This window comes from Triturus cristatus, chromosome 3_2 (genome assembly GCF_964204655.1).
Source record: "Triturus cristatus chromosome 3_2, aTriCri1.1, whole genome shotgun sequence".
NCBI classification, from domain to species: domain Eukaryota; kingdom Metazoa; phylum Chordata; class Amphibia; order Caudata; family Salamandridae; genus Triturus; species Triturus cristatus.
Window position 1 is genome coordinate 197,022,521 of NC_140584.1, and position 27,367 is coordinate 197,049,887.

At 44.1% G+C, this 27,367-nt stretch overlaps 1 protein-coding gene across 2 annotated transcripts in view; it reads left to right on the forward strand.

Annotated features, from left to right (window-relative positions):
* The window catches only part of HACD2 (3-hydroxyacyl-CoA dehydratase 2), a 190,343-nt gene extending 163,340 nt beyond the window's left edge, over positions 1–27,003 (forward strand). For both annotated transcript variants that reach the window (XM_085647492.1, XM_085647493.1), the window contains exon 8: positions 24,918–27,003. In XM_085647492.1, coding sequence (XP_085503618.1) covers positions 24,918–25,000 — 83 coding nt within the window. In that variant the 3' untranslated portion in view covers positions 25,001–27,003. The remainder of the gene's footprint in view (positions 1–24,917) is intronic.
* The last annotated feature ends 364 nt before the right edge of the window (positions 27,004–27,367 follow it).

The following is a 27,367-nucleotide window of genomic DNA, read 5'->3' on the forward strand; positions in this document are numbered from 1 at the left end:
TTTTACAATAGAGGTGCTGTTGCTCAGTCTGAGACCTGCTGATTCTAAAACTATGTCTAGAAATGACTTGCATATGAATCTCCATTGCCTTGGGCAGCCAAAACTTATTATATTCTTTTTTTACTGGAAGAAAAAAAGATGCCTCACAATTTCATTCAATAGTATCTTCGGCTTTGAATTATTTTAGCCCTCAAACAACTCAGTAATTGTCTGAATGACTCCCCCCCCCCCCCCCCCCCCCCCCCCCAACCCCCCGCAATTTGAAGCCAAATGGTAGCAGGCAAATAGGATTTTGGTCCCTCCTGGTGGAAAGGGTTAAATCTGTTTGATTGAGGGCTCTGTGTTGGTTCTCTTGCTGTGGGGAAGAATGTGAACAGGTGGCCAAGCTTTTGGTTCCCTTAATTACTGATTTTTGCTTCATCTTGTGCTGGGCTTACGATGATGTCGATATATGAACAATATACTGCTTGGTAATGTTTGACATTGCTCTTGATATCCTGGTAGCACTGTTGTTTTCAAAGGATGAGATGGGCTGTTTTACATTTATGAAAACTTTTCAATTGAAAAAAAACAAAAACCGTAATACAAATTAGATGTACCGAACCCTTATCTGGTTTTCCTAAGATTTGTTGGTGGGATCGAGTACCTGGTAGTAACCAGTCAATTTTATTTTTCATCTGACCTCTTGGCCGCTTGAATAAAGAGGTCATTCTGTCTTGTTGAAGTGGGCAGCCTTGAGAGAACCTCATGGCTTTTTTGGCACCATGTCTTTATAGTTCCAAGGAGGCCTGGGACACACAATCCTTTTTTTTGTGTAGGTGTGTGAATTTCCCCTCTACCATCATTTCCTCAAGATGCAGAGAACTATATGTTGCGGGTCATAGACTGTAATAGACCTGCATTTTGCTGGGATTCTGATTTCGCAGGAGGGTTAAGATGAATTACACTGATGATCCTTGAAAAAAAAAATTGTTGGTGAACGTGAACTCTTGGTTTGCATAACCACCAGCTCTGTGTATGGTTTGGAGCAGTCATTGGTGACCATAAGATGTATCACTTACACATGCACGCCTTCATACAAACATGCCAGAATGGAAGACAGTGTTTGTGGCCCTCAGACCTTGAATATGGTTCCTCCTCTGTATTTGGGTCCTAGTTCACAGTCAACAATCTTTTATTGAGTTTGTAAACAGAGGGAAACAAATATTAACACTAGGCAATTGGCAGAATTAGTCAAGCAAGAAGACAGTGCATACAGCGTTGGTCCACATCCTTGAGGTATAACATATAGAGCATGCCAATTAGCCACCCAATACAAGGAAAGAAGTGCCCAATAAACCATAATTGAAAGGAGGGGTCCCTCCAGGCTCAGACGTACCAGTATTATTGCAGCAGAAAGGGGGCCCTCTATTACTCGAGCCTAATATACCTGGGCAATTACATTCGCATCTACTGCAGACCTGCAGAGGGCATAATGCACTGAGTGCGAAAGCAAAGTAAACATTAGTGTAACACCAAGTAGTAAGTACAGCAAGAGGATACGATAATGGAGGGCAATAACAAGTATAGCAAAAGTGTAACAGGACTAAAGGCCATCACTGCAGTTCCCAGTGGTGTATAACGTGCCACTTACGCCAACATAGGCTCAACGCCATCGTTTAATAACAAGCTCATCTTTGACTGACAGTCACTAGGTGTACAGAATGCGGCCTGCAACAAGTTACATGGGGGAGACCCCTATTCTGCTAGCCTGTAAGAAGGAGAAAAACGAAGAATAGCCAGGACGAAGAGACAGAGAAGGAAAGATGAGATAAGAGAAGAGGAGATGGGGAGAGGAGGTAACGCCGTGTCCTTTGGCGAAGTCAAACTATGGTGGAGGAGGAACAGTTCCCTGACCAGAGCCTCGGGCACAACCACCCCCACGCAAGGACTACCCACCCTGGCCCAGTTTATTTCAGCACTTACTCATAGGATTCTCCCCTGGGGAGCAAAGGGTCCTCGAACAGCTGGAGGGCCCGTAGGCGGGGAGGGACAGATCGGGCATGTTCCAGTTTAGAGAGATGTGATACCAAGGGTTGCCAGATGCGTGCAAATTTAGCGTCTGTGTGGGCTGGATGATGGGAAAGAAGTTCCATCGCCATTACCTGCCATAGACGAGTGAGCCACACCAAGGAGGGGGAGTCAAAGCCTTCTTCCAGTGCAACGCTATAACTTGCTGCGCTGCGTTCAGCATGTGGAAGATCAGGCGCCAATCCAAGTGTGTCATCGCTTTAAGAGACTTCGGCCGGATTCCGAGAATCACTATCCCTGGGGTACTCTGAATAGGAAATCCCACTACTTCCCTGATGTGGCTCAACTCCTCCTTCCAAAAGAGCGTTACAAGCGGGCAGGACCACCATACGTGCATAAAGGAACCTGGGGCGGCGTGGCAACGCCAGCACATGGGCATGGAGGCAGGGAACATCTTCTGCAACCTGAGGGGGGTGTAATACCAACGAGTGATGATTTTGTAAGCCGTCACCTGTTGTGTAATGCTTTTAAAAGTGCGCGGGATATCCCGCCATAGTTGTTCTTCCTCAAGATCTCTGTGCCAGCGTTGTTGGTAGGTATGTGACGATAGCGCATGTGAGTGCCGAAGAACCTTGTATGCCCTGGAAATCAGGCCCCGGGAACTGTCAAAAGATCGGACTAAGGATTCAAAGGGGGTGAGTTGGCGCCTAGCGCCCTCTGTGTTTTTGGGAGTGTGTAACCAAAGGCGGATTTGCAATTATTCCAAGCGCGCTCTGCTGGGGAGGTGAAATTCCTTCCTACAGTGCTTAAAGGATTTAAAAGACCCTCCCTCGAATAGATCTGCAATTGTACAACACTATCCATCTGCACATGCTGGAAAGGATGTGGGTTGAAGGGCTGGTGGAAACCCCGGATTGTACGCCAAGGGTGTGTTAGGGAAGGGAAAGGAGGTGAGGCCACGGGCTACTGCAATTTCCCCCATATCTCTAAAACAGTGCATGTAGGAGTAGCAATATAGGCACTGCGATGGCGCGTTCCCTTCGGTAACCAGCCCAGGTCCCAGAGTGGGCAGCAGGCCACCGCTCTGTCCATGTGGAGCCAGTGCTTCTCGCTTTTGCGAGCCACCCACTCCGAGACATAACGCAAATTCGATGCCCAATAATAAACAAGGAAGTATGAGTTCGACAGTCAAACCCCCCCCCCCCCCCCCCTTTTCTTGGCAGCATTAACAATTTGGTGGAGAATCGCAGCCTCCCCCCACCCAAGATAAACGCGGTGACCTCCTGTAAAAGATTTGGGATGTCCCGCTGGGGGATCGGGGTTGGAAGTGCTTGAAAGAGATAAAGGATCTTGGGGAGAATGTACATCTTGCCCGCGTTGAAGCGGCCTAACCATGAGATAGGTAGCGATTTCCATCGCCGAATATCATCTCTGACAGTTTCTACAGGCAGGCCAATTGGCCTCGGTCCAAGAGTCCACAGTAGCTGTGACATTATTGCCCAAGTAGCGAATGGAGTGGGAAGACCCCTGAAAGGGGACACCATCCCCAAGCTCCTCAAGTTGCTGCGAAGAGAGGGTAAGGTTAAGCGCCTGTGACTTAACAAGGTTGATTTTTAAGCCCCGAGATCAGCTCGAATTGAGAGCTCACCAAGCAGAGCTGGAAGGGAGCCCACGGGGTTGGTAAGAGTCTAGAGGAGATCATCTGCGAAAAGAGGATTTTATGCTCGTCCCTCCGAAATGGTAGGCCTCTAATATCTGCCGATTGGTGGATGGCAATCGCCAGGGGCTCTATGATCAGAGCAAAGGCTATAAAGGACACCCCTGGCGCGTGCCCCGGTGAATGGAGAAAGGTGGGGTCAGGAGACCGGTAAGTCTGATCTGCGCTGATGGTGCCGCATAGGGTGCCATGATACGGGCAATCATGATTGGGCCCAGGCCTATCTTCTGCAACACCGCTTTGAGAAAGGACCAGTCGACCCGGTCGAAAGCCTTCTCTGCATCGAGGGAGGTGAGGATAGCCGGGATCTGACGGCATTGAGCCTTTTCCACCAAGTGGGCTACTCGCCTAAGAATGTCCGCCCCATGTCGTTCATGTATGAAGCCCACCTGGTCTGGTTCAATCAGACCAGGGAGATGGGGAGCTAAGCGTTGGGCTAAGATTTTGGTATATAATTTAACATTGACATTTAGCAGAGTAATTGGGCGATATGAAGCACAGGAGGTGGGGTCTTTCCCCAACTGGGGGATAAGAGCTATTTCGGCTCTGGCCATGGTAGGAGTAACAGTCAGCGTATCAGCGAAGGAGTTGAAGAGTCGCAACAGCAGGGCCTGCAACTCTGGAAGAAAAAGACGGTAGAATGGTAACGTAAGGCCATCAGGACCTGGAGATTTGCCAATATAAAAACATTTCAATGCCTTTTGAAGTTCTTCCGCAGTGATGGGTTCTTCCAATTGCTGCCTATGAGAGGCAGCTATAGGCGTCCAAGGACAGGAGGCCAAAAAGGGGTCTATCTCAGCCTTATGGGTGTCACCCTGATCATAGAGCGTGGAGAAGAAAGAGCTAAACGCTTGTTGGTTGGCTGGCTCCGAGGTAGCCCACGCCTCTCCCGGAAGCGAGATGTGGTTGCAGGAAACCTGAAGACGACGCGCCAGCAGAGAACCCACGTTGTTACCCCTATCATAAAATTTCTGCTTCAGAGCAAGGAGGGAGTGTTCCGCTTTATTGACTCGAAGAGCTCTGGGTTGGCCCCGGAGCGAGGCCAGTTGCTTCTGAGTCTGTCTAGAGGGCGCATTATGTCCCTGCTTTTCCAGCAGTTCACCCCTGTTTTTAATACATAAAATGAACAGTACTGATTTCTCTCAACCTAATCAACTGGCCTTAAAATTGAAGACTAGGACTTTGTTGAAGAAGAGTTTTTTTTGTTGATTTTTTACTTAACATGTTTAATGGTTTCCTATACATCTGCTCTGGAATATGTTCATACTGAAAATGAAACGAAGAGCTAACCTCCTGTTTTTCACCCAGCCCAGTGCTGCCTTTATGATCTCAGATAAGGAGTTTCTAATCATAACCATGTGTAAAAGTATGGCACTTAAGCCCAATTTTCAAAAGATAGTTCTAACTGCAGATTCCTCACCTAGTGAATCCCTACAGGTGCAAGACTGATCTGTAAAACTCTTGTATAGCTCTCTAGTGCCAACAGGTGGTACCAATTGGCACTAGGTTTGATTCTGGGTCCTGCCCCGGATATTACGTCGAGCATAAAAGATGGGTTCAGGCTTCAAGCACTGTCGCTCTTGGCACAACCAGATGACTTTCTCTGATTCTCATGATGTCCATCTTTGATGCATGGGCCCTAAGGTATAGTTCCATTTCCTCTAAGAAGTGTGGCCTCTTGCACTCCAAGGCGATCATGGTGAGGGAAGCAAGATCTTTCTGGCATGGGTTTGTGAAGAGTGCTGAGGCAATTTTGGCTTCAAGAATTCCTTCCATGGGTAGCCATCAAAGTGAGCCTGTTCGCCACTCAGGAAAATGCTAAGTATGCGCTGGGCATTTTACCCTAGAACATCCTCTGGTGATTTGTTTCACATGAGGTGACATTTCTTCCTATTCTCCAAATTCCTTGTGATATGAAGAAGGACCATGTATAAGTGATCCTGATTGATCCGTATTGGGCATAGAGTGTGTGATTTTCAAAGCCTCATCTGTTTGCGCCTCTTCTGCTAAGCTTGGTCTTCCGCACAGTGGGGGTGAGCAGGTGTTTCATCCAAATCTCTAGAGCTCTACCTTCATGCTTGCAGAGGGCAACCAGAGTGCTTTGAACATGCACTGAGAAGTGGTGGATGCCACCTTCGCAGCTCGCTGCCCTTATACGAAAATCGATTAATATGGACACAGCTCACATTTGAATCCATAGTGTAGAGGATTTTGACCTCTTAAGTCGCAGTTAGCTGATGTATTGCTTTTTGTGCTGTCCTTGGCAATGTAAGGATTTACTTTGTGCACTGTAAAAGGATATTTGTCAGTTCTGTTAGTTTTCCTTGTTTACTATATCAGCCTTCCTTGTTGAAGTCACCTGTTGTGATGTGTTTTCTGACCTATATGTTCCTCTCTTTTCTGTTTGTTATGCTACTGAGAAGTCGTAACTTAGTGCTCACTTTTTTGATGGGTTCCCTGTTCAAGCCTTTGCACAGTTGCTCAATACTTCATTCACTAAAATTTGTATTTCTTATTGCAATCACATCTGCCTGCCACTTTAGTGAAGTGCAAGGTCTGCATCCTCCTTTCTGATGAGATTCTTGAACATTTTAATTCCGCCAGGGAACTATACTGGATTCTGAATTTTCCCTCTGGCTTGTCTTTTGCATTAATACTTGCTATGTCCTTGCCAAGGAGGACCCCCATAAAGGAGCTTTCCACTAGGGTGAAGACCGCTTCTTCACTTCTGTAGTCTAGGGGTATTCCCATTTTAAACATCTGTCAGGCTGCGAAGTGTGCTTCAGTCCACATCGTCATCACGCACTGTTGCTTTGACTCTGTCTGCAGGGATGTGGGTTTTGCCAGCTTCGTACTGCAAGACTATTTTGTATGATCCACTACTCTTATCTATGCCCTTGGAGTTACTGCTAACTTATTCTCAAGGTGAGGAATCTGTAGGTAGAAGTATCATTCAGAAGTATAAAATAATTGCCTTCAGTAACAGTCTTTCTGGTGGAAACTGTCTGTCTCACTGAACCACTCACCTCCTCTCTTCTGACGAGTCACAGGTTTGTTCTCTGCACACTGCCATCATTCTGTTAATCTTGTCACAGCCTTTAAGGTTGTTTTAAAAAACAAAAAAGGCTGGTAAGGTACTTGTGACGGTGACTTCCTGTCCTAGTTGAACCCATAGCAATGAGGCACCGCCTGTCGGTGGTGAAGAGCACTGTCACTTTTCCAGATCAACCATGGTGCCGTGAGGCATTAACAAGGTGAGGAATTTGCAGTTAGGTAGAGTATCTACCAGAGTGATAGTTAACAAGGCAAGTAATTGGTTCATCAAAAAATATAGAATATTGGGGATAGATCACAATCCATATTCCAGCAGTAAAAGTTAATTTAATAGACACTCTACTAACATTTTCCCTCGACTATTTAAATGATGTAATATATTAGTATAAGGTGAAATAATCCTACTGTAATGATACTCAAGATTTCTTCATAACTGGTGCTGTGGTGAACCCACATTACCTCTAATGTATAATATCAGTGGTTTCCAAACTTTTTTGACACGCGGCTCCCTTGACCTATTGGCCGTTGCCCACAGCTTCCCATTATGTTACTTTTTTGGGGCTGGAGGGGCAGAGGGTTAAGAGAGAATGTAAGCCCAGCTTCTAGAGTACTTCGATTTCTCTCCCTAAAAATAATTGGGATGAAGCCAATGAAAATATTATTGCAGTTGTAATCCTATCCACTACGGAGCCCTATGCAATGTCAATGACTGGTTGGAGGGACACTGGGTTCTTGGAGAAGTGAACTGTTACTACATTGTGATGTAGTGCTCTTCAAAGAGGTGTGTCTTTAGCTCGTTCCTGAGCAGGGTTTGTAAGGTCCTAATTAATACAGGAAAGTTGTTTCTGCTCCTGGGTGCATTGATAGAGAAGGTCTGCTGTCTAGTTTTTTTTACTTTTTTGCACATTATTTCCTTCAGTCTGATGGTACCAGGCTGTTCTTGTTTCCTTGGCAGGGTGGTCTTTGAGGCTGAGGTTGGTGTCTAGGGTGAATCTAAGTAACCTGGTGCTGTATGAAAGTTTGATTCTGAATTGGTCCGGGTTCATGATGCCGACTCAGGGATGGACTAGTTATTGCTTGTTTTTCTTGGCAAGTAGCAGCCCCTTGGGGGGTGGAACTTCAAATCGGTGTTGAACATCTAGTTCTGAATGAGTGGCAGGCATTGCTTGTGGTGTAGAATGCCTGGACCAGAGGACACTTTCAGGTAATATGGCTTTTCCCCAGTAGTGCTCTGTGAGTGCTAAGACTGTAGCAGTGACCTTTCCCTGCAATGTACCCCTTAGGACCACAAAAAATGTTAGCTTCCTGGAGCAGCATGTCTTTGCAATAGGTGAGTTTTCCACCAGCAGTGCCCAGTCAGTAGTGTCTAAATAGCACTGTGGAGTCCCCTGTCCCGCTCCCAGTGTGTAGGATCCTAGCATTATTATCTTCCTTCCATTATGGGCCTGACGGTGCTGTAGGAAGCCAGCAGTGTGAACTTCCTCCAAAATAGAGCTGGACAAGCCAGACATGGCTGGAAGCTGGCTCCCTTTGAATATCTTACCTGACTCTGCCTTTGTCCCATGGAACTAGTACCCTAAATGGAGCTGGATCCAGTACCCCAGACATTGCCTCCCTAATGTAGTTAGAAGACAAAAATCACTGCATACAGGACAGCTGAGTTGAAACTGGAATCGAACGAAGAACGTGTATTGAACACTCAGTTTGTGCCGTTGAAGAGCTGTAATCTTAGCATCACCTCCCTGGGATCTCCTGCATCTGCTATTAACAGGGCAGAGAAATGTAACACAATTCGCTTTACTTCACACTCTCATTTTCCTTGACAGACTAATTTGAAAGCGTGGCTTGGCGCGCGGCTAAATGGCCGCACTGTAGTGCAGCTGTACTGGCCGCCACTATCGTCCTTACATTATCCTGCTCCATATGTGACCATCGGCGTTTTTTCCCAGGAGAAGCGGCTGGCGGATGACCTGAGCACCCGGCATATGCTGTCTGTCGGCGCAGGAGGTGAACATTGTGCTCAGCGGTGGACATTGCAGTGAGCGCCCGCATTCAAGATGGGGGCCCTGCGGCTGGAGGAGTAACTGCCCGTCGGACGGTGCAACGCGGTTGTGGATGCCTCGGCACTAAGGGAGGCGGTGTCAGAGACTCGCGGCTGCAGTCGACGTTGTAGGTGAGCTACTCACTGATAAGCGCGCCGCACACTGTGCGATCACCGTCCACCGCAGAGGAACCAGTTGAACGGCCCGACCTGTGCAGGGGTGCTGCGTGTGCATCGGCCTGAGCTGAGGCAGCTGCGCTCTGGGCCTCACGTCGAGGCACTCTCCCTGGACATACCGCATTCTGAGTTGCACTCTACATGTTTGAAAACGGGGCTCCAGAACACTGGTGAGCGACTTCTACTAGCAGCGCAGGGATCACGAGAGTGGCTAGGGGCAAATGTGCACTGCAGAGACCGATAGTAAACTGTAGAAGGAAGCTACGGGCCTCTATACAGCATTTGAGCGTGCAGCACACGGCCAGGCATTTAAACTTTACTGGAAGTGACAATTTATAGGTAAAAGGCATCTGATTAATCCGCGCTGACTGGGAGAGACCCACTTGTGTATCCGTGGTGCCCCCCTTCGCCGTGTGCGCCTTATAGCCAGTCACAACTAGTCATCATGGGCAGGCCAGACAAAAAACAACCGCGCCTGAATTTTAAACTGCGCAGGAGTGGTAAATCCTCGCAGACCACGGCTTCTGATTCGGAGCTAGATACTGCTACGCAGGCCCCAACCTCCATATGAAAAACATTATCTGCTGTTCAAGCCAGCCTGCAGTCTATTGATGGTAAAATAGAAGCATTGAACGGCCGCATGGATCACCTCTCCTCCAAACTAGACAAGCAGGCAGTCAGGAAAGGCGAGGCGGAACAGAGGATTTCAGACGCTGAGGATGGCCTGCAACAAGTAGCTGCCAAAACTACCGACATTGAAAACATTCTGACACTGATTCGCGACAAAAATGAGGACATTGAAGCGCACTCTAGGCGCAATAATGTGCGAATTTTAGGTCTACCAGAATCCACAAATGTGGGGAGACTAGAAGAATATGTGGAGCATCTTTTTCGGGATATTTGTGGCTCTGAAAATCTTTCACAAATGCTGATTGTTGAGTGTGTTCATAGATCCTTGGCAGCGCGCCGACCCCCAGGTGCGCCACTCAGGTCTATCATTGCGCGCTTGCTGAATTTCAGGGATCGAGACGTGGTGTTGCGCATCACCCGTCAGAAAGGCACCATCAAGGCAATGTCTTTCTACCCAGACTTTACAGCCACAATTCAAGCAGCGCGCAAATAGTTTCAAGGGCTTAATAAACTGTTAATGAAGGAGCAAATTCCCTATGCCATTCTGTACCCTCCTCGACTACGTATATGCACACACCCCATGCAATACTTGACCAGTTAAGACATTATTACAGCGAAATATATTCCACGCGTGGGGGAGGAGATGAAGCCGCTCTTGATGAATATTTTTCTGACGTTGCCTGCGCTTGGCTGTCAGACGGTCAACGCAAATATTTGAGCCGCCCCATTGATGAGACCGATGTTAAAGAAGCAATTCTCTCACTCCCCAATTATAAAGCACCAGGGCCAGACAGGTTAACGGCGGAATTTTGCAATGCTTACGCTGACCTTCTTGTCCCCTATTTATTGGAAATGTATGCAGAGGCCCATGAATCTGGTGTCCTACCCCCCTCCTTAAGGCAGGCACTCATTATCACACTCCTCAAGAAGGACAAATCCCCCACGCACTGCGAATTATACCGTCCGCTCTCGTTGATTAACCTTGACTCGAAAATACTGGCGAAAATATTAGCCACCAGGATCCTACCCCTATGCCCATGCTGGTGCTCCCAGATCAGTCGGGAAGTATACCGGAGCGTTCCACATCACACAATCTCAGGACCATATTTGCTATGTTCCATGTTTTAAATCCCGAACTTCCCGCTGCAGCAGTCCTGCTCGATGCTGCGAAAGCATTTGACTCCACTGAATGGAGTTATATGTTTCACGCTCTCAAACGGATGGGGGTTCCCCCTTGTGTTACAGCAATGGCTGAAGGTGTTATACACTGATACGTCAGCGAGGGTGCATGTGGGGGGGTGCTCACCTCTGACCCTTTTCATATCGAGAGGGGTACGAGGCAGGGTTGTCCCTTGTCCCCCCTTTTATTTGCCATCACACTGGAACCGCTGGCGTGCATAATACGTCAGCGACACAGGAGCTCTGCACTAAACTATCATCATAGGCCCGTCGGCATTTCAATGTATGCGGATGATATGGTCCTTTTCATTCGAGAACCACAGCAATACCTCTCCCCGATCCTCCGTGAATACATTAGATTCGGGCTATATTCAGGATTATCGATTAACTGGGAGGAAATCGGTCATGATCCCTCTAACAAAGAACACAGCTTCTCCCCTGTTAGAATACCCGCTCATATGGACAGAAGACCCTGTCAAATATCTTGGAGTGTGGGTGCACCGCGATCCCGAGACTGAAAAGGGAAAACCATGGCCGGGCCTTTGACGCAATGGTGTGTCAGGTGAATATATGGATACATTTACTGCTTTCTTTAGCGGATCGCGTAGCGGTCATAAAGATGGTCATTCTCCCCCGTTTCTTGTATCTGTTCTGTAATATTCCTATCTGCCTAACCAAGCACTTCTTTGCCACAATAAAAACACAACTCCTAAAACTTGTTTGGGGAGGCAAAACTGCCAGGATCAGCTGGGATACACTAACACTATCTTATCCACGTGGAGGGGTTGAAGCTCCAGATTTTTACATATATTATATATGCGCCCAGGCACAATATGCCTTTTACTGGTTCAGACCACATGCCTTCACTCTGCATCTAGCAGTGGAAGAGGGAGATGCCTGTCCGACACCGTTTGCCAGTTTGATTACACATGTTCACAGAGGCACTCCCAAATGCGAAATAAATACCATAGACACCACCATCATGGCATGGCAGTTGATAGGCAAACTAGCTCATAAGCTTCCTATATACGCTTCTGCTCCTCCCCTAGCTGGTCATGTGGTGGTGTCTGTCACCCAGGAGACTGGTCCCATGAGATCTCTACGAGCAGTCGGTATCTCACATATGCGTGACCTTTATTGTGAGAGTAGCTATATTACCGAAGACTATCTCGAGTACATTACCAATCCCACTCCACTCTTTCAATGCACGTCACCGATTTTAAAAAGTGCGATTAGAGATCACTATCCGAATTTCCCTAGCGAACCATCTCATCTTCAATCACTGCAACTACTTTTAACTGACCATTCCAGAAAAAAGCTTATTACTAAACTATACAAATCAGTATACAGGAAGAAACAGTGAGATCAGAGAATAAAGGTTTTAAACGATAGAATGCTATACTAGACCCTCAAATCACACTGAAGGAATGGGAGAACATGTGCACCTTAACTGATAAACTGACGCCCAACGGTTGCATAGAATGGGGCTTTGTGATTCGGATCGTTGCAAACGTTGCGGTCTAGAGGCTGCTGACTTTCTTCATCTGGGCTGGGAGTGCAGGGCTGTCCTACATTACTGGGGGGACGTTTTACAGCGGTTACACAGTGACAAGTGCCGTTTTACAGTGCACGCCACTCATATGCCTGCTTGGTTATGTACCTCAACTGAAGGGAACTATGGGCAGATTCACCAGAGTGGCCCTTCTGATGGCCAAGCAGAGAATTACGTTCACATGGGAGAGTAAACGCAGTCCACAGATTGAGGGGTGGATCACGGATTTGGTGTACTGTCGCGACAACTTGGAATTATTTGCAGAGGAATTACCATCATCATCGAGACCCAAAGACATTTGGGAACCACTGAGGCAGTATTTGCTAACACAGGCCCAAATGGACAACACACAACATGAGTGAATCCTTATAATGTTGTACTGTCATGTTATCTTAAATGTACAATTACAAGCATGTGTTGTGACCTAGACAAGGTTTGCTAACGAATGACCAATCAGTGACGTTACAATCTATATTTGGTTTTATTTTTGTTTCTATTTCTTGAACGCACTGCCCTGCGAGGCAGATAATGTCTTGATGGCAATGAAAATCCAATAAAAAGAATTTAAAAAAAAGTTTGTTCAAGGTGCACGGTATACAAAAAACAAACTCTTATTTGTTTTAACTGAAATATATTTTACATACATTAGTAGGGCTGGTCATATGTTCAGTGGTCATGACAAACTGACTTTTCATGCTCACTGATCGCAACATCATCCGGGAATACTATATGTCAGTAAAACTGCATGCCCCAGAGAGTTAAGAGATGTCAAAAAAGTCAGAACTGGCTACTGTTAAACATGACAAAGGTTTCCCAGATCAAGAAAAGGAAATTGATTTTACTTCAAATACTACCAGCACATATTTAAAAGCGGCTTTCCTGTCAAGCAATAGGCTTTCAAAATATTACGTTCTTTTGCACAGGGCTTGGGTCTATATTTTGCATTTCAAAATTTACCACTCTGTAAGTGTGCATTGCCTCACAGCACACAAAACATCTTCCTCCTGTCAAAGCTAAACCAAACAATCAAAATGATCATCTAACATGAGTCCCTTCCCTTTTTGGGTCTCCATTTTGTTGTCTGGGACACCTCGTGCACTGGTGCAGTTCATGAAACATGGAGCTGGGAAATGTCAGCAGGCTGCGTTGACCCTTACCACAAAGTGCCTTTATGTCTGGGAAATGTGACATATCAAACTTGTTAGTCCTGTACCAGAGCATATTACACAAAGAAACATGAAAGAAAATGGCTATTCAGTAAATATACAGGACCTTTGGAAAAAGCTCTCCACTCGGACAACCTAAGATAGTGCTTCAGTGGGAGGGCTTGAGCTGATAGTAAGGTTGGGCGTGTCGGAGAGTCAGTCTTCCGTTCACTCCCAGCACAGAGGGGTGTTGTATCAAGATTAGGGTGACCCAATCATCATGGATAACTCCATGTCAACGGAACACAACTTTCCTCTTCTTTGGTTTCAATCTTACTAGGTGGACTCTGAGTTGTGGTCTTGGATCATTTTATTAGAGCCAGTGGGGCCAACACACCTGAAAAGGATATGTAAAATGAAAACACAGGAATAGAAAAGCAGTGGCCCCATGACATAGAACCATCTGGTCACCCTAATGATTACTAATATTGGCATAACGCCTTAGCACTCCGCCAACCCTTCGCTGACGAGGTCACCAGTACTGTCTCACTTACCTTCGTCTCAACTTAGCCATCCTTGCTCTCCCCATCTACGTACAAAGTGGCAGCTGAAACAGTTTCTTTTTGTCCTATAAATGACTCCGCAATGCGCCACAACCGTGACGGTTTTGCTGCACAATACTACAATTTCAAATTGAACAGCAACTAAAGCAGGTACACCAATGGTCGAACGGCTTGACATCCTCTGTTTCATACACACAAACCTCACGCCCAGGCTTCAGCGCGCTATGCTTGGGTGGTGGCCGTTTCACCAATTCTAGTTGCTAGTACGTAGAGTTGTTGACTTTGAAACATAGGGAATCAGATGTGAAACCTGTAATATTGTCTGATTCTTTTGCAAAGCACTCCAATGCCTTTGCACCAGGTTTGTGCTTAAACATAAGAAGGCAAAATTAAAGTTATTTGAAGGGAAATGGGGACAGAAGTTCTAATTTTAAGTGTTGAGTCCAAAAACCAGCAATATAGTCTCTAGTGTGTGTTTTAAAGCCTACATAGTATTTTGGTGGGTGTAAAGCACATACAGCCAATGCTACATTTTACCACACAGCAATGTACCCTAACCCTTCCCTCCACTGAGAACTCATCACTAACAACCGCTTATCACATTTTAGCACTAAATTTTAAAAACTGTCCATAATTTCAGTGCCGAACTGCAACATGAAATGCTATGCAAGACTCCTCAATAAAGTCTAGTTACTTAATAAGTCCTGTAGCTGTAATGTGGAAAGGAACTGCTTGCATGCACTGCACCTTGCTTAAGATTTGTTATTTTCAGTTATGGTCACGTAAGCAGCTCCTGTAAAATAAAAATGTTTTAAATGTTTAAAAAAATGTAATTGTAATTCAAACAGCAGAGATTTAAAGCATCTCCTGCCACAATATATCTGGTTGCATTGCAAGGGGTTGTCTGTAAACCGAAAACAAGGGCATCATCTCAGGATTTACCATTTTACTGACCTACATTGGCAAACAGTGCAGTATTAAAATATGCAATTCCAAACGCCCCCGCAGCACTATTGCTCCATCCTTCCCCTACTTGCTCCGCATGCAGCACTTCTAATCAAGACCCATGGGTGGTGTCACTTGCGCAGAAAAGTAGTGACTAACACTGCACAGCAGCTGCAGTTTCTTCATTAAGGCAGGGGGGTTTTGCCCCCTATTTGTTTTGTTGCCCCGCAGGCCCAATATTAAATGTTTTGATTGAATAATTACATTTTTCCCTAGCTGCAATGCACTGCTTTTACTTCAGCATGCTGTTTTGCGTGAGGGTGGGCAGACGTGAATGGGGGTTGGAGCTTGATTGAATGATTGACACAGCCAGGTTCAGCTGGGCCTTGGGTGCAGTGTTGGGCTTGGGCAGGTGCCTTGCTACGACAAGCCTGACATGCTCTTTTGAATCCTATCCTACCTGCGCAATGTTAGGAGCCTGGGGGATTAAAGCCAGAGCCCCCAAGTCTCCTAAAGTGTGCTGGATTTGCTTGACTGAGCCAATCCTCGTGCTACTCTCACACTGTTAACTAACATAAACAGCATGAGAGCAATTTCTAGATTGGCTCAGGAGAGGCGTCAAACGAGGGTGGAAGTCCTGGGACTTGAGGGTAAAGCTGGTCATAACCTGCTGCTTTCATGCACGTCGGGAGGCAGCTCGCTCTAAATCACGAGTCCTCCTTTAAAAAACTCGGCAGTTGACCGTCTACTGTTGTTGACCTCTTTGTAAAGTTACCTTCTTTCCCCAAAAACACATTTTATTGTGTTTTGGGGGGTTGGGGTAGGTAAGGGTAGAGGCGGTGGGGGTTAGAGTGGGGGTTTACATGAAACCCATGGCAGATATGAGGGATACCGCAACGCAGCTGTTTCTTTACGTGTGGGCGCTGCTGTGCTCGAGGGGCTGGGTCTGGAAACACAATCGTGACTTCCAAGCCCAGTTTCCCCCCATGACTAAACTGTGTGACCATGGACAAGTGACACATCGCCCTCTCCCTCAGTTCTCTTAGCTACCAAACATAAAGGTCACCTAGACTCAGGCCAAGAATTAGGTGCTAAATTTCAAATGGATAAGGCAGACTCTCATGTTTCGTGTTGCAGGGGAATTAAGTCAGCTGCAAGTAGCAGTTCGTTAAAAGCACAAAACAAACAGGCCATAAAAAGTGGATTGTTCACTAGAAGAGGCGCCCCAAACACAGCTCGGACAAGTGTGTGTGGGGGATATGTATATGTATAGATCTCCAGAAGCAACTCCCCATGCAATGAATAGAGCACGCACATAAGGGCTGATAGCTTCACCTTCCTTTAATGCGTGGGGTCTCCCACGACCCAGCAGTTTAAAAAGCACTTCAGAGACGCGTTTCGGCTGTATTACTAGCCTTTCTCAATATGGAAGGTGACATTTTGATGCTGCCTTTGTGCTCGCAAGATCATTAAACATAGGCAATATACTCAGTAAATTCCATGTGCAGAAACAAATAAATGTGTGCAGATTACTTGATTTGAGGGCATGCAGGAGCATAGTAATCGACGACATTTAGAAGGTGTGCAGCCAAATCTTGTACATTTTACTGCTGCCTGAAAACATTACAACCTGTTTAATTAAATCTCATCTCCAAATGCTTTGTACCACTTCAATTTTTTTTTAAGTCCGTTCATAATTAATTTCCAATTCCTGGCAAATTCACTGCCATCTAGCAAAAAAGTTACAGTCGAGTCTTTCACTTTAAAACAAACGCAGGCACTATAATTATTTAAAACAGCTATGCCGTTCGCCACTCTTGGCTTCTACAATGTATCTTGAGTAAGTACATTTATTGGGGAATACAGGTTACGTTCTTTTATGTTAGCTGTCATCATGTTGACACAGATTGTTTAATGTTACCTTGAGCCCGGAAATCCATTTTTAGCATATTGCCATAAATTGTCTTTAACATGAAAACGGCACAGCAATCTCAAGCTGCAGGGTCGAGAGAGGCCTTACCAATAAAACCAATTAGACCCTTCAGTCCTCACCGGAGCACTGATTTGCCTGGTGCCCAGTACCAGATCTTTATTTTGAACTTCTGAGTGTGGCCGAAGCTTAACGTGGAGAAACTGAGTTGGTATTGCACTAATGAGCTTGCAGGTCACATGCCCCTACTACAGGAAAAATTAGTCTGTGGCCCCTCCCACAGGTTGCAAAGTGTTCCTGTGCCTCAAAGACATGAGTTTCAGCTGCAACAAGGCACTTTTAAATTAATCTTTGAACAGAAGTATGTGTTAATGCCCCCAATGAACCGATAATAACAATATCAAAGCAAAGTGTTTCATACACCGTGAATTCTACTAATTAATATAATCATATTGTCAGTTTTCTGTTAGTAACATGTCTTACTGCTGCCTAACTTCGCGGCGCTAGTATACACTACCAAGGCGTAAAAAGACGAATCGGCCCGAGGTTCACCCTTGTAACCCGCAGGTTTCACCAGATGGCAGTATCATGCACAATAACCCAGTGGGCTACTGTAATAATTGCATTTTTCAGAAGCAGGCCGCTGGGTCAGCGCTGCTAAACTGCGTTTCCCTGTTCTCCAGATATCGAATCGATCGGGAAACACTACTTTTGGTCAGAAACATCGTGGGCGGCCCTCGGGTCTAGCCGCGTCAGTCCACCCTTCCATCTATGAAACGGACTCTGTTCCAATTCTGTTCTCGGTGCCACTCAAAGTGCCCATGCACCGACCTACACAAACTTTGTAACTTGTGCTTCTCACTAGAGCACAAGGAAGAAGACTGCAACGCCTGTAAGTCCTTCCAGTCCAAAAAGACTCCACGCGATTGTCCGGCTCGACGAAGAGAAATGCAACACCAAAGCATTCAGCATACTCCAGATATCTTTGGGAAGAATCTGAACAAGAAGAGGTCGAAGCGTCGGCAGCAGAAGAAAACGAAGCCTTCTCTTTTTAAGAATCTGATTCTGACCAGGAGATTGATTTGGAGTCTGAAGACGTGCCTCCGGGACAGGGTACCTTGAGTATTAAAGACCCTTTACCCCACAAAACATCTTCCATTAAGCATAAGGCTTTGGCACCATGTTTCGAAGCTGAAACCTTCCGCTCCTAAAGGGCAGACTTCTTCGGCACTGAAACCTTTGACGCCGAAAACAAAAGAAAGCCTCACAAAGTCTCTAGAACCTATCCTGGAGCATTTCAAAGAAAAATTAGACCCTAAAGAAAAGAAGATATAAATCAATCCAGATACTGGACATATTCTAGCTAAGACACCATCTAAACGGAAACTTTGTTTAGCAGACCCAGCTTATAAGATTCCTCTTAAGAAAAAGAAGGACATGGCTAAGAAAAAGAAGGACATGGCTACAAGCCCTATTCATCCACCTCCACCATATTCACCACATTTACCAAGTTCAGATCCTCTTCTCATAACACCTCAGGGATCTCCTCATACACTACCTGATCTAGATGATGATGATGACAATACTCATTTGCCTGTAGATCCATGAAATGACTACTCTATTGACCCTCCCATGGATACTGACCCCGATCTATACCCTGCAAAGCCATCACCACCAGATGATAATGTAGCTTTCCAAGAGCTTCTTTCTAGAGCAGCAGAGTATCATGGGGTTGCATTACATATGCAGTCTTTGGTGGAAGATTTTTTATTTGACACTCTAGGGTCTACACATAGGACAAGTCAGAGTCTTCCTATGTTAAAAGGCATGATGAGACATGCTGACGAAATATTTAAAGACCCTGTGCGTGCCCGTGTTTTACCTCCAAGGATTGATAAATATATAAACATCTGCCTTCTGATCACATTTTTATTAATGTACAATTACCTCTAGACTCGTAAGTGGTCTCTAATGCTCGTAAAAGAGCAAACTCTCAGCCCTCTGCCAATGCACCTTCCCCAGACAAAGAGTCTAAACTAATCAATGCATCTGGAAAGAGTGGCTGCTCAAGCCGCTAAGCACTGGCGCATTGCTAACACACAGGGCTTACTAGCTAGATATGATAGAGCACACTGGGATGAGATGGAACAACTATTTCAATATCTCCCAGATGAACACAAAATTAAAGCACAACAGTTAGTTCACAAAGGCACTCATTTCTAACTCATCCATAAGATGTGCTTTAGATGCTGCTGATACTGCAGCGAGGGGAATTAATACTGGTATTCTCCTAAGAAGAAAGGCCTGGCTTAGGATTTCGGGGTTTAAACCTGAAGTTCAACAGTCCATTTTGAACACTCCCTTTGACAAACAACACCTGTTTGGACCTCAAGTCGATGATGCTTTGGAGAAAATAATGAAAAATACGGAAGTGGCGAAGTCCATGGGAGCTCTCCATTCCCCATCAAACAGAGGCTCCTTTTGCTGCTCATTGTACAGAGCAGGGTCCAAAATCACATCCTCAGACCCTAATGCTTCCTCCTACAAATCCAACACACTACCCTCTTCCTCTAGAGGTTTTGTATAGGGGAGGGTACAGAGGAAACCATTCCGAAGGTAAGGGTAGAGGCACCACAGCGCATAACTCTCCTTCCCCTAACAAGCAGTGACTTGCCCTCATTCCCCCCGATCACTTAACACCTGTCTGGGAAAGACTTCAACAATTTCTCCCCATTTGGCAGTCCATAACATCATCTTGAAATCAAGGAGAGGGGGCTCTTGAAACCAAAGGGATAGAGCACCCAGTAACTGTCAAGTTAAAAGAAATGTTCCCTTTGGATGGGATCTAAATTCAACAAATCACACTCCAACCACACTTATACTCCACACGTCATGTACTGAGTAATGATTAAGGCACTTATAAGTCGACTACTTATTTTAGTCAAATAATTAATATGTTTTATTTACTAAAAAAAAAAGATTTTTTGTACAAATTCATATGATACACAAGATTCAAAAAGAGAGCACAAGAGTGCTTAGCAAGTCAGTGGAATGAGTCACAGGGCCATTTAACAGATCTAGTGTTGGTAGACAGCCGCACCCATCGTTCTCTGCAGAGGTGAAACACACAAAACTTATCAAAAGGGCTGCAATTTATCGACCCTGTTCCACAGATCGTGCTAACAGCGGACGCATCTCACAGGTTGGGTGCCCATCTCCACAACTACACATTTCAGGGGCTCTGTGACAACAAGCACAAATGTCTTCACATCCACTATCTAGAACTTCTAGCAGTATTTCTAGCTTTGAAAGCCTTTCAGTCTTGCCTCACATCCAAAGTTGTCCTAATCCGCACAGACATGACAGTCATGTACTATGTACAAAAACGGGGGGGCGCTCTCTATGACTGTTACACCTCTCTTAGACCATTTGGCATTGGGCAATCCATCACAAATTTCATCTTCTGGCAGAACACCTCCCAGGAGTGAACAATCAAATTGCCTACCTCCTCAGCAGGTGGAGGCAGCAAATACACGAGTGGGAACTTCATCCCCAAATTCTTCTTCCATTCTTTCAAAAATGGGGATTACCATAAATGGATCTTTTTTGCCACAGTGGACAATGCAAAATGCCCAAACTTTGCCTCCTGGTTCCCACACTGTCTATCCAAAGGCAATGCCCCATGGTTGAATTGGTCAGGGATATTTGCCTACGCTTTTCCGCCTCCCCCACTCCTTCGGTTTCTGGTTCGAAAGCTCAGGCAAACATCGCTCGCACTAATTTTAGTAGCTCCCACATGGGCTCGTCAACCATGGTTCACCCCACTATTGGAGCGATCAGTGGTTCCACATCAAAAGTTGCTTCTCAATTCTAGCCTTCTCACTCAGAACCATGGAGAAGTCAAGCACCCAAACCCCAAGGAGCTCAACTTAGAGATTTGGCTCCTGAAGTCATAGAGTTTGGATACTTAAATTTACCACCAGATTGTATGACCATTCTTAAAGAAGCCTTCCATCAGAGCTTGTTATACAGCTAAATGGAAGAGATGTGTTGCCTTTTGCAGCAACAACAACATTAATCCTCTAGATGCTTCTGTACAAAACATTATCATATCTTTTGCATCTACATCAAGCTGGTCTAGCCTACACATTGATTAGATTACACCTTGCAGCAGTAGCTGCATATTTGCTATACAGACAGCATAAATCTTTGTCCAAAGTTCCCGTAATTAACGGCTTTATGGAAGGCTTAAAAAGAATAATTCCACTTAGAACACCTCTGGCGTCCGTTTGAAATCTCAACATTGTGTTTACAAGACTCATGGGTCCACATTTTGAACCATTACACAATTGTCCTTTACAGTTCATTTCATGGAAGGTTGCCTTCCTCATTGCTATCACTTTATTAAGGAGAGTTGGTGAGCTACAAGCATTAACCTTAGAAGAACCCTTCTTTCAACTCCATAAAGATAGGGTGGTTCTACGCACCAATCCAAAGTTCCTTCCAAAAGTAGTTTCTGCTTTTCATCTTAACCAATCAGTTGAGTTGCCTGTGCTCGTTCCTCAACCTGATTCAGTAGCTGAAAGAGCTCTTCACACACCTGTCAGAAGAGCGCTATTGTACTATATTGAAAGGAAAAAGGATTTTCGCAAAACAAGGCAACTGTTTGTTGCATTTGCTCCACCTCACAAGGGCCATCCTATCTCTAAATCTGGCCTTTCCATATGGATTATTAGATGCATTCAGACTTGCTATGCTAAAGCTAAAAAAAACGTTATACCTCCTAGAGTGTATTCCACTCGCAAAAGAGGAGCCTCTATGGCTTTTTTAGGCAACATTCCTATAGCTGACCTCTGTAAAGCAGCAACATGGTCCACACCACACACATTTACCAAACACTATTGTGTGGATGTGTTAGCACGTCAACAAGCCAATGTAGGCCAAGCTGAGCTAAAGACACTTTTTCAGACAACTGCAACAGCCACTGGTTAGCCACTACTTTAGGAGAATACTGCTATATAGTTATGCAAAGCACAATGCCTCGAACAGATTATGCCACTTACCCAGTTGGCATGTAGAGCTGTAAATTCACATGGGCCCTCCCACCTCCCCGGCACCTGTAGTTGTTGCAGTTCTCATTATATACATTACATGCGCATGGACATCTCTGTACTACACTCACTTACTCCATTATGACCCTCTTACAGGAAAACAATCTAACGATAGAGTCGTTCCCCTTGTGCAGTATTACTGCAAAGGAGGAGTCACCTTACCTCGTGACTGGAAAGACTTCTTCGAAGAAAAACAACAACTTGCAAACATCCGGACCCAACATCAGATGGCAGGAGTATGCAAAGCATGTGAATCTACAGCTCTACATGCCAAGAACACATGCTTACTGGTTAAGTAGCATAATACTTTTGGGAATTTCACAGAGAGCAAGCTGCTCCCGAGCTACCCGGATCTACTGTTGTGTTTTCAGATCACTAATTCCTATCCCCCAAATAGATGTTTTGCATTCTGAGAACATTAAAGTTTAATTTCCATTTGCTTGAAACGAAGGCTGGAGAGCCCGTGTTTTAATCGCTTGGTTTATGGCCCTACCTTAATTCCATCTTTTTATTTTCTCTCGATAATTTTTGCTTTCCAGCCTCTGATGCACGTCCAATCTGGGCAAGATTTACTCTTCGGTCTGTAATTGGGCGTTTGAGTTTCATAAAAGCTTCACTGATGGGACCAGAGATTGCATGCCTGGATGAGGCGGCTGGTACAGAGTTCAGAATGAACATTTCTCTGTACACTTTACGACATGAGATCTCAGGAGTTAAGAAGTCAGGGGCCTGCACCCACCTCATTTCACCCCACTGTGGAATGTACAGATTAAACAGGATTGTGAGCATAGTGCGAGTTCCCATGCATTTTCAGAACGACTGTATACACCCTTTTAAGAATGAGTTGATGGCTCGAGCGTGTCCCCTGTACGCATCAGTGGCAGACAGCGCCTCTGAAATTATATGGTTTTGCAGCTATAGCGTTTTCTTCATAAATATGAATTTGCCGCATTTGCACAGTAATCCAGCATCAGCTGAATAATCTGCTGATTTAAGAAACGCTTCTAGCTCGAACAGGTCAAACATTACAAAAAATGTCAGCGATTTAGTTTCTGTTTATATTTCATGTATTACTTAATCTTGTATTCCATAAGAGTGCTCACTACTGCAGGGATATTGTATTTCTGTATTTGTTTGTGTAGTGTTTTTCTCTTGTACAGTGCATACTTTGAACTGAGTCACCTTCAGGTGTTTTTAATGGGCCACCATTGAGAACTCTGGGGCAAACGCTGAAGGCAGTACAAATCTCTCACGGTGCCTGTCAGTGGGTCAAAAATGTGTTCAGGATACTTGGTCATTGCATCCTTGGCCTCTCTGCTGAACAAACAGAGCAGTTGTCACTTATTCCACGTATTCCAGTTGCAATTGTGATTCTGTGCAACTATGTGTGAAGGAGGTACACAGTTCTCAAAATATTGAGAAGGTAAAAGTAAATAAAAATACAGTGCTTGCAGGTGAGTCGTGCGTTATGTGTTTGGGGGTTATGAAAAGGAGATGCGAGTAAGTGCATTCAGGAGTCCATGAAAGGAGGGTGCTGAAGATAAGATATGCAAATGGCCGAGATGTGGAGTGAAAATGTCCAATGTAGAATGAGCATAACTGGCATGATTGAGCCACTCTGAAAACCACTACCCTTTACACAGGCCTCAGTAAGCTTTAATTCACAGCCTCACTGCATTGTTATCTCAGTGTGTTATGAAGTTTTCAGGTTATGCTGAATAAGCAGATACTTATGTCATTATCACATGAAATCCCTTTATTGATGTCATAACTCCATTTTCACAATTGCTTTATTAACCTTCTTGCTTTCTCAAATTTTCTTGAAAATGCACCATTTGCCCACTCTTTTTCTCCAATTTTTCCTGGGGGGAGAGACACCCATGCGCATCTGTTCCAGGCACTCCAGGCTTGTTTTGACTGCGCAATGGGGTTCTGCACCGCACAGATTGTGAACCACAGGAATATACTCACGATTGATTGATAGTCTTTTAAGTTTAAGCCCTTCGCCTAGGTGAATCACTTGTTTTGAAACGTTTTAGAACGTGTATCAGTCTGATGGCCCAAACCTATCCCGGATTAAATTAGAATGTATGAAATTGCTAACTATAAAACATTCCAACCTTAATTAGGAAAACTGGAATAATTTGATAGAGGCCATATATTTGATAGAATGGTCGATATATGGATACCTGTATCATTCAGGCTAAGACAGCCACTGAATAAGCATAAATCTCATATACGACCTGCCAGATGGTATGTGCACTGGTCTTCCCTTTATTGGGACCTGGCAGTGCTTCCAGTGGAGTGTATGATCCAGGGGTTGGTTGTTAGATCTGGTACAAGATATATGCACTGAGTGTATTCATCATTTTACTGTAGAAGACGTTCGGGGTGTATTACTGATGCAAAAATCATAATGACTTCGATACGGATGTTCCACTGGTGGATTTTTTTTCTGGTTTGACCCTGGGGCATTATGCAAGTATACTAAGTCGCTAGCATACTGAAATATCTACTTGTTAGTAGTGCAACTTTTCTAGTGATTACTCTCCATGCGTAATCTGGGTCAGCCGAGAAAACGAGCCAAAGATTGGAGCTTTAATCAGGAGGAGAAGAGCAGAACCTAACCACAAGATGTGGTTGTGCATGCACCTAGGTATTCAAATGTTTTTCTTGCGCCAATTAGTACATCTGGCACTTCTCTCCATGTACTGGTTTATTGTGCTGGTATTTAAACCCCAGGCTTTTGTCAAAGTAACTTGTGTATCTACCCCACAACCAACTGATTTAGTCTGGTGTGCAATAGTATGTGTGATTTCTAAACTTGTGCACCGTTGCATTCTCATGAACATACTTTTTCCAGTGTTTCCACAGCTGTATTTCCACATGATTCACCAAAGGAGGAAGGTGATTGGCAGCAAAGAAGAACACACAAAATCTGAATAATGTGCAGGCACTTTGTTATTCGTCATTGTTCTCAGATCGGAATGCTGCAGATTTCTTCAGTGCACAGTACATTACATTGAGTAGTTCTAGAAGAGGTAAAACAAAAAGGGCTGCAAGATTGAGCTTGAATTGAAACTAACAAATGTGATCTAACGTTTTGTCTGAACACACCTTAAGATGGTACCATTGCCAGCATGCACTTCCATGAGGACAAAGACTACAGTGTAAAATGGACCTTCTTGCCTTTGTAGTAAGCTAAATGACTTGCATTAACTACTTTGTGCTTAATTGGTGTATATGGTTATGCTGTACTCACTAAAATTGGTGCTTAGCTTGAGGGTATGTGCAGTTAACAATTGCTGTTGCAAAACAGTTTTTGCTGCATGCAAAAAAAAACTATGGTACTGCGAAGGCAGCATTATTTCTTAGTCTGAAGCACTCTGCCAGGACGAAGTGTGAAAATGATTGTATAATATTTCAGGTACTTTATATCAAAGTTATTATACACCGTCTGAGCGATTGTGAAATAAGAAATTTTCTACTTTTAATTTTGAAAATTGAGTTTCATATTTTTTTCGTGCACTAGAATTTCTTGAAAGCTATGCCAGTTGCTAATGTTTTACAGATTTTTTGTAATTCATTTAATTTTGTGATCGAAATGGCAACATAATTTGCTAAAATACTGAACACATATAAGTGTATTAAATTTGTTTTCATACCTGTTGGATAAAATGATTGAAGTAAGCGTTTTAAAAAATTACCTTTTGAAACACATCAAAACTACAACCAAACCATCAATTCTATTTTGGACTGACACCATGTTTTATTAGTCTAATAAAGTGATTCAAATTTACATCCCTTACCCGATGGTGCAAAAAAGGTCTGGTATTGCAGAAACCTTTTTTATCTGTGCCTGGATCAAATGAGAACACGTAACCCTGAGTTGGTGTGTCACAGCTGGCATTGTTGGGGGTTCTGAAGGGTTCCAGCACTCTAGTTTGTTAGTCGCAGAAAATGCAGTAGCATAAAAACTAATCGTGGGCCAATTCAATGCTCTTATAGAGATTTTGTGCACAATTTCAAAGTTAAGTCAAATATTGTAACCACTGCCTGCAAAATGTAGTTTGAAAATCTTTTGTTAGAAATTATTTCTGCATATTATTTTGCAGACTCCTTCCTCTTGATAAATATTTAATGACATTGGAAGAAGTGCTGAAATACAATTTTTTTTATAATATGCAGAGTTATTACACATACCTATGTCTTCTTTTTCCAGGCCACGTTTTTGAGTATGCCAATTGCTTAGATGGCCAGTTTTAAAACTAGTCATAATCACCTTCCCACTAGAAAGCCATTCCATAAGTGGCTGCTTTATTTTAGGGAAAGTGTGCACCTATTGTGATATTAAGATATGCTGTTTCATGGATAAAACATCTGGTGAATTCCCTTTTCTCATTTAAAGAAGTACTTATAGATTGTTTTATTAGCTGGTCTTTCTCCTTTGCTTTATTACCATTACCACTAGTAGTAAGAAAGGTAGATTTTAGGAGGAAACTGTAATAGTTCTAAATCCTGTAAAAAGGGATCATTTGTGTTAAAATTGGGTTATGAATAGAAAAGTAACTAAGCTAAAGGATTGGGTTCTGCCTGGCCACATGAAGTCAAATAGACCATAATTTTGACAAAAAAGATCATTAACAAATCGGTTAGCAGTCTGTTTACAATCACATAACTTGTACTACTTTTTCATGCCTCGGAGGCTTCAAGGATTATACCGTAAGAACCACATGCTTCATGATATCTGTGGGACGTTAGGTGACTAATAACATTAGGAATTCTGTGGGGGGAATAAGTAAGGGTAGAGTAAAAGCCCCATAATGAAATGCATAAATTACAGATTTGTTTCCAAAATTATTCAATTATGAATACACTTCTAAACTTTGAGGCTATTTCTTACTTCTGATAATCCAGTAAATGATAAATAAAATGCAACTCTAAATGTCTCAGGCTTTTTCTATTTATCTAAAATAAAACAAATCTTGCCATTGTAATTATTTTCTTTCAACCCATTCAGAGCTTTCCAGTCAGTGGTTTTGTCTTGAAGCATCTTGTTCTTCTCTTGGTGCAACAATATGCAAACGGAGGTCTAAGCGTTTCATTAAAAGGGATCCCTAAGTTCTTACATATTGCTCTTTCCACTGATTCACCTGGATCGCTTACATGTTGTTCTTTCCACAGATTCTGAATTTATTTTGGGCACCTGGAGCTGTCCAACATGCTAACCATACTGGATCCCACCATTTGTGATCCACTTCCAACATCAGTTGGAACCTTGGGTAAACTCTAAAATAGTTAAAGTCATGCATG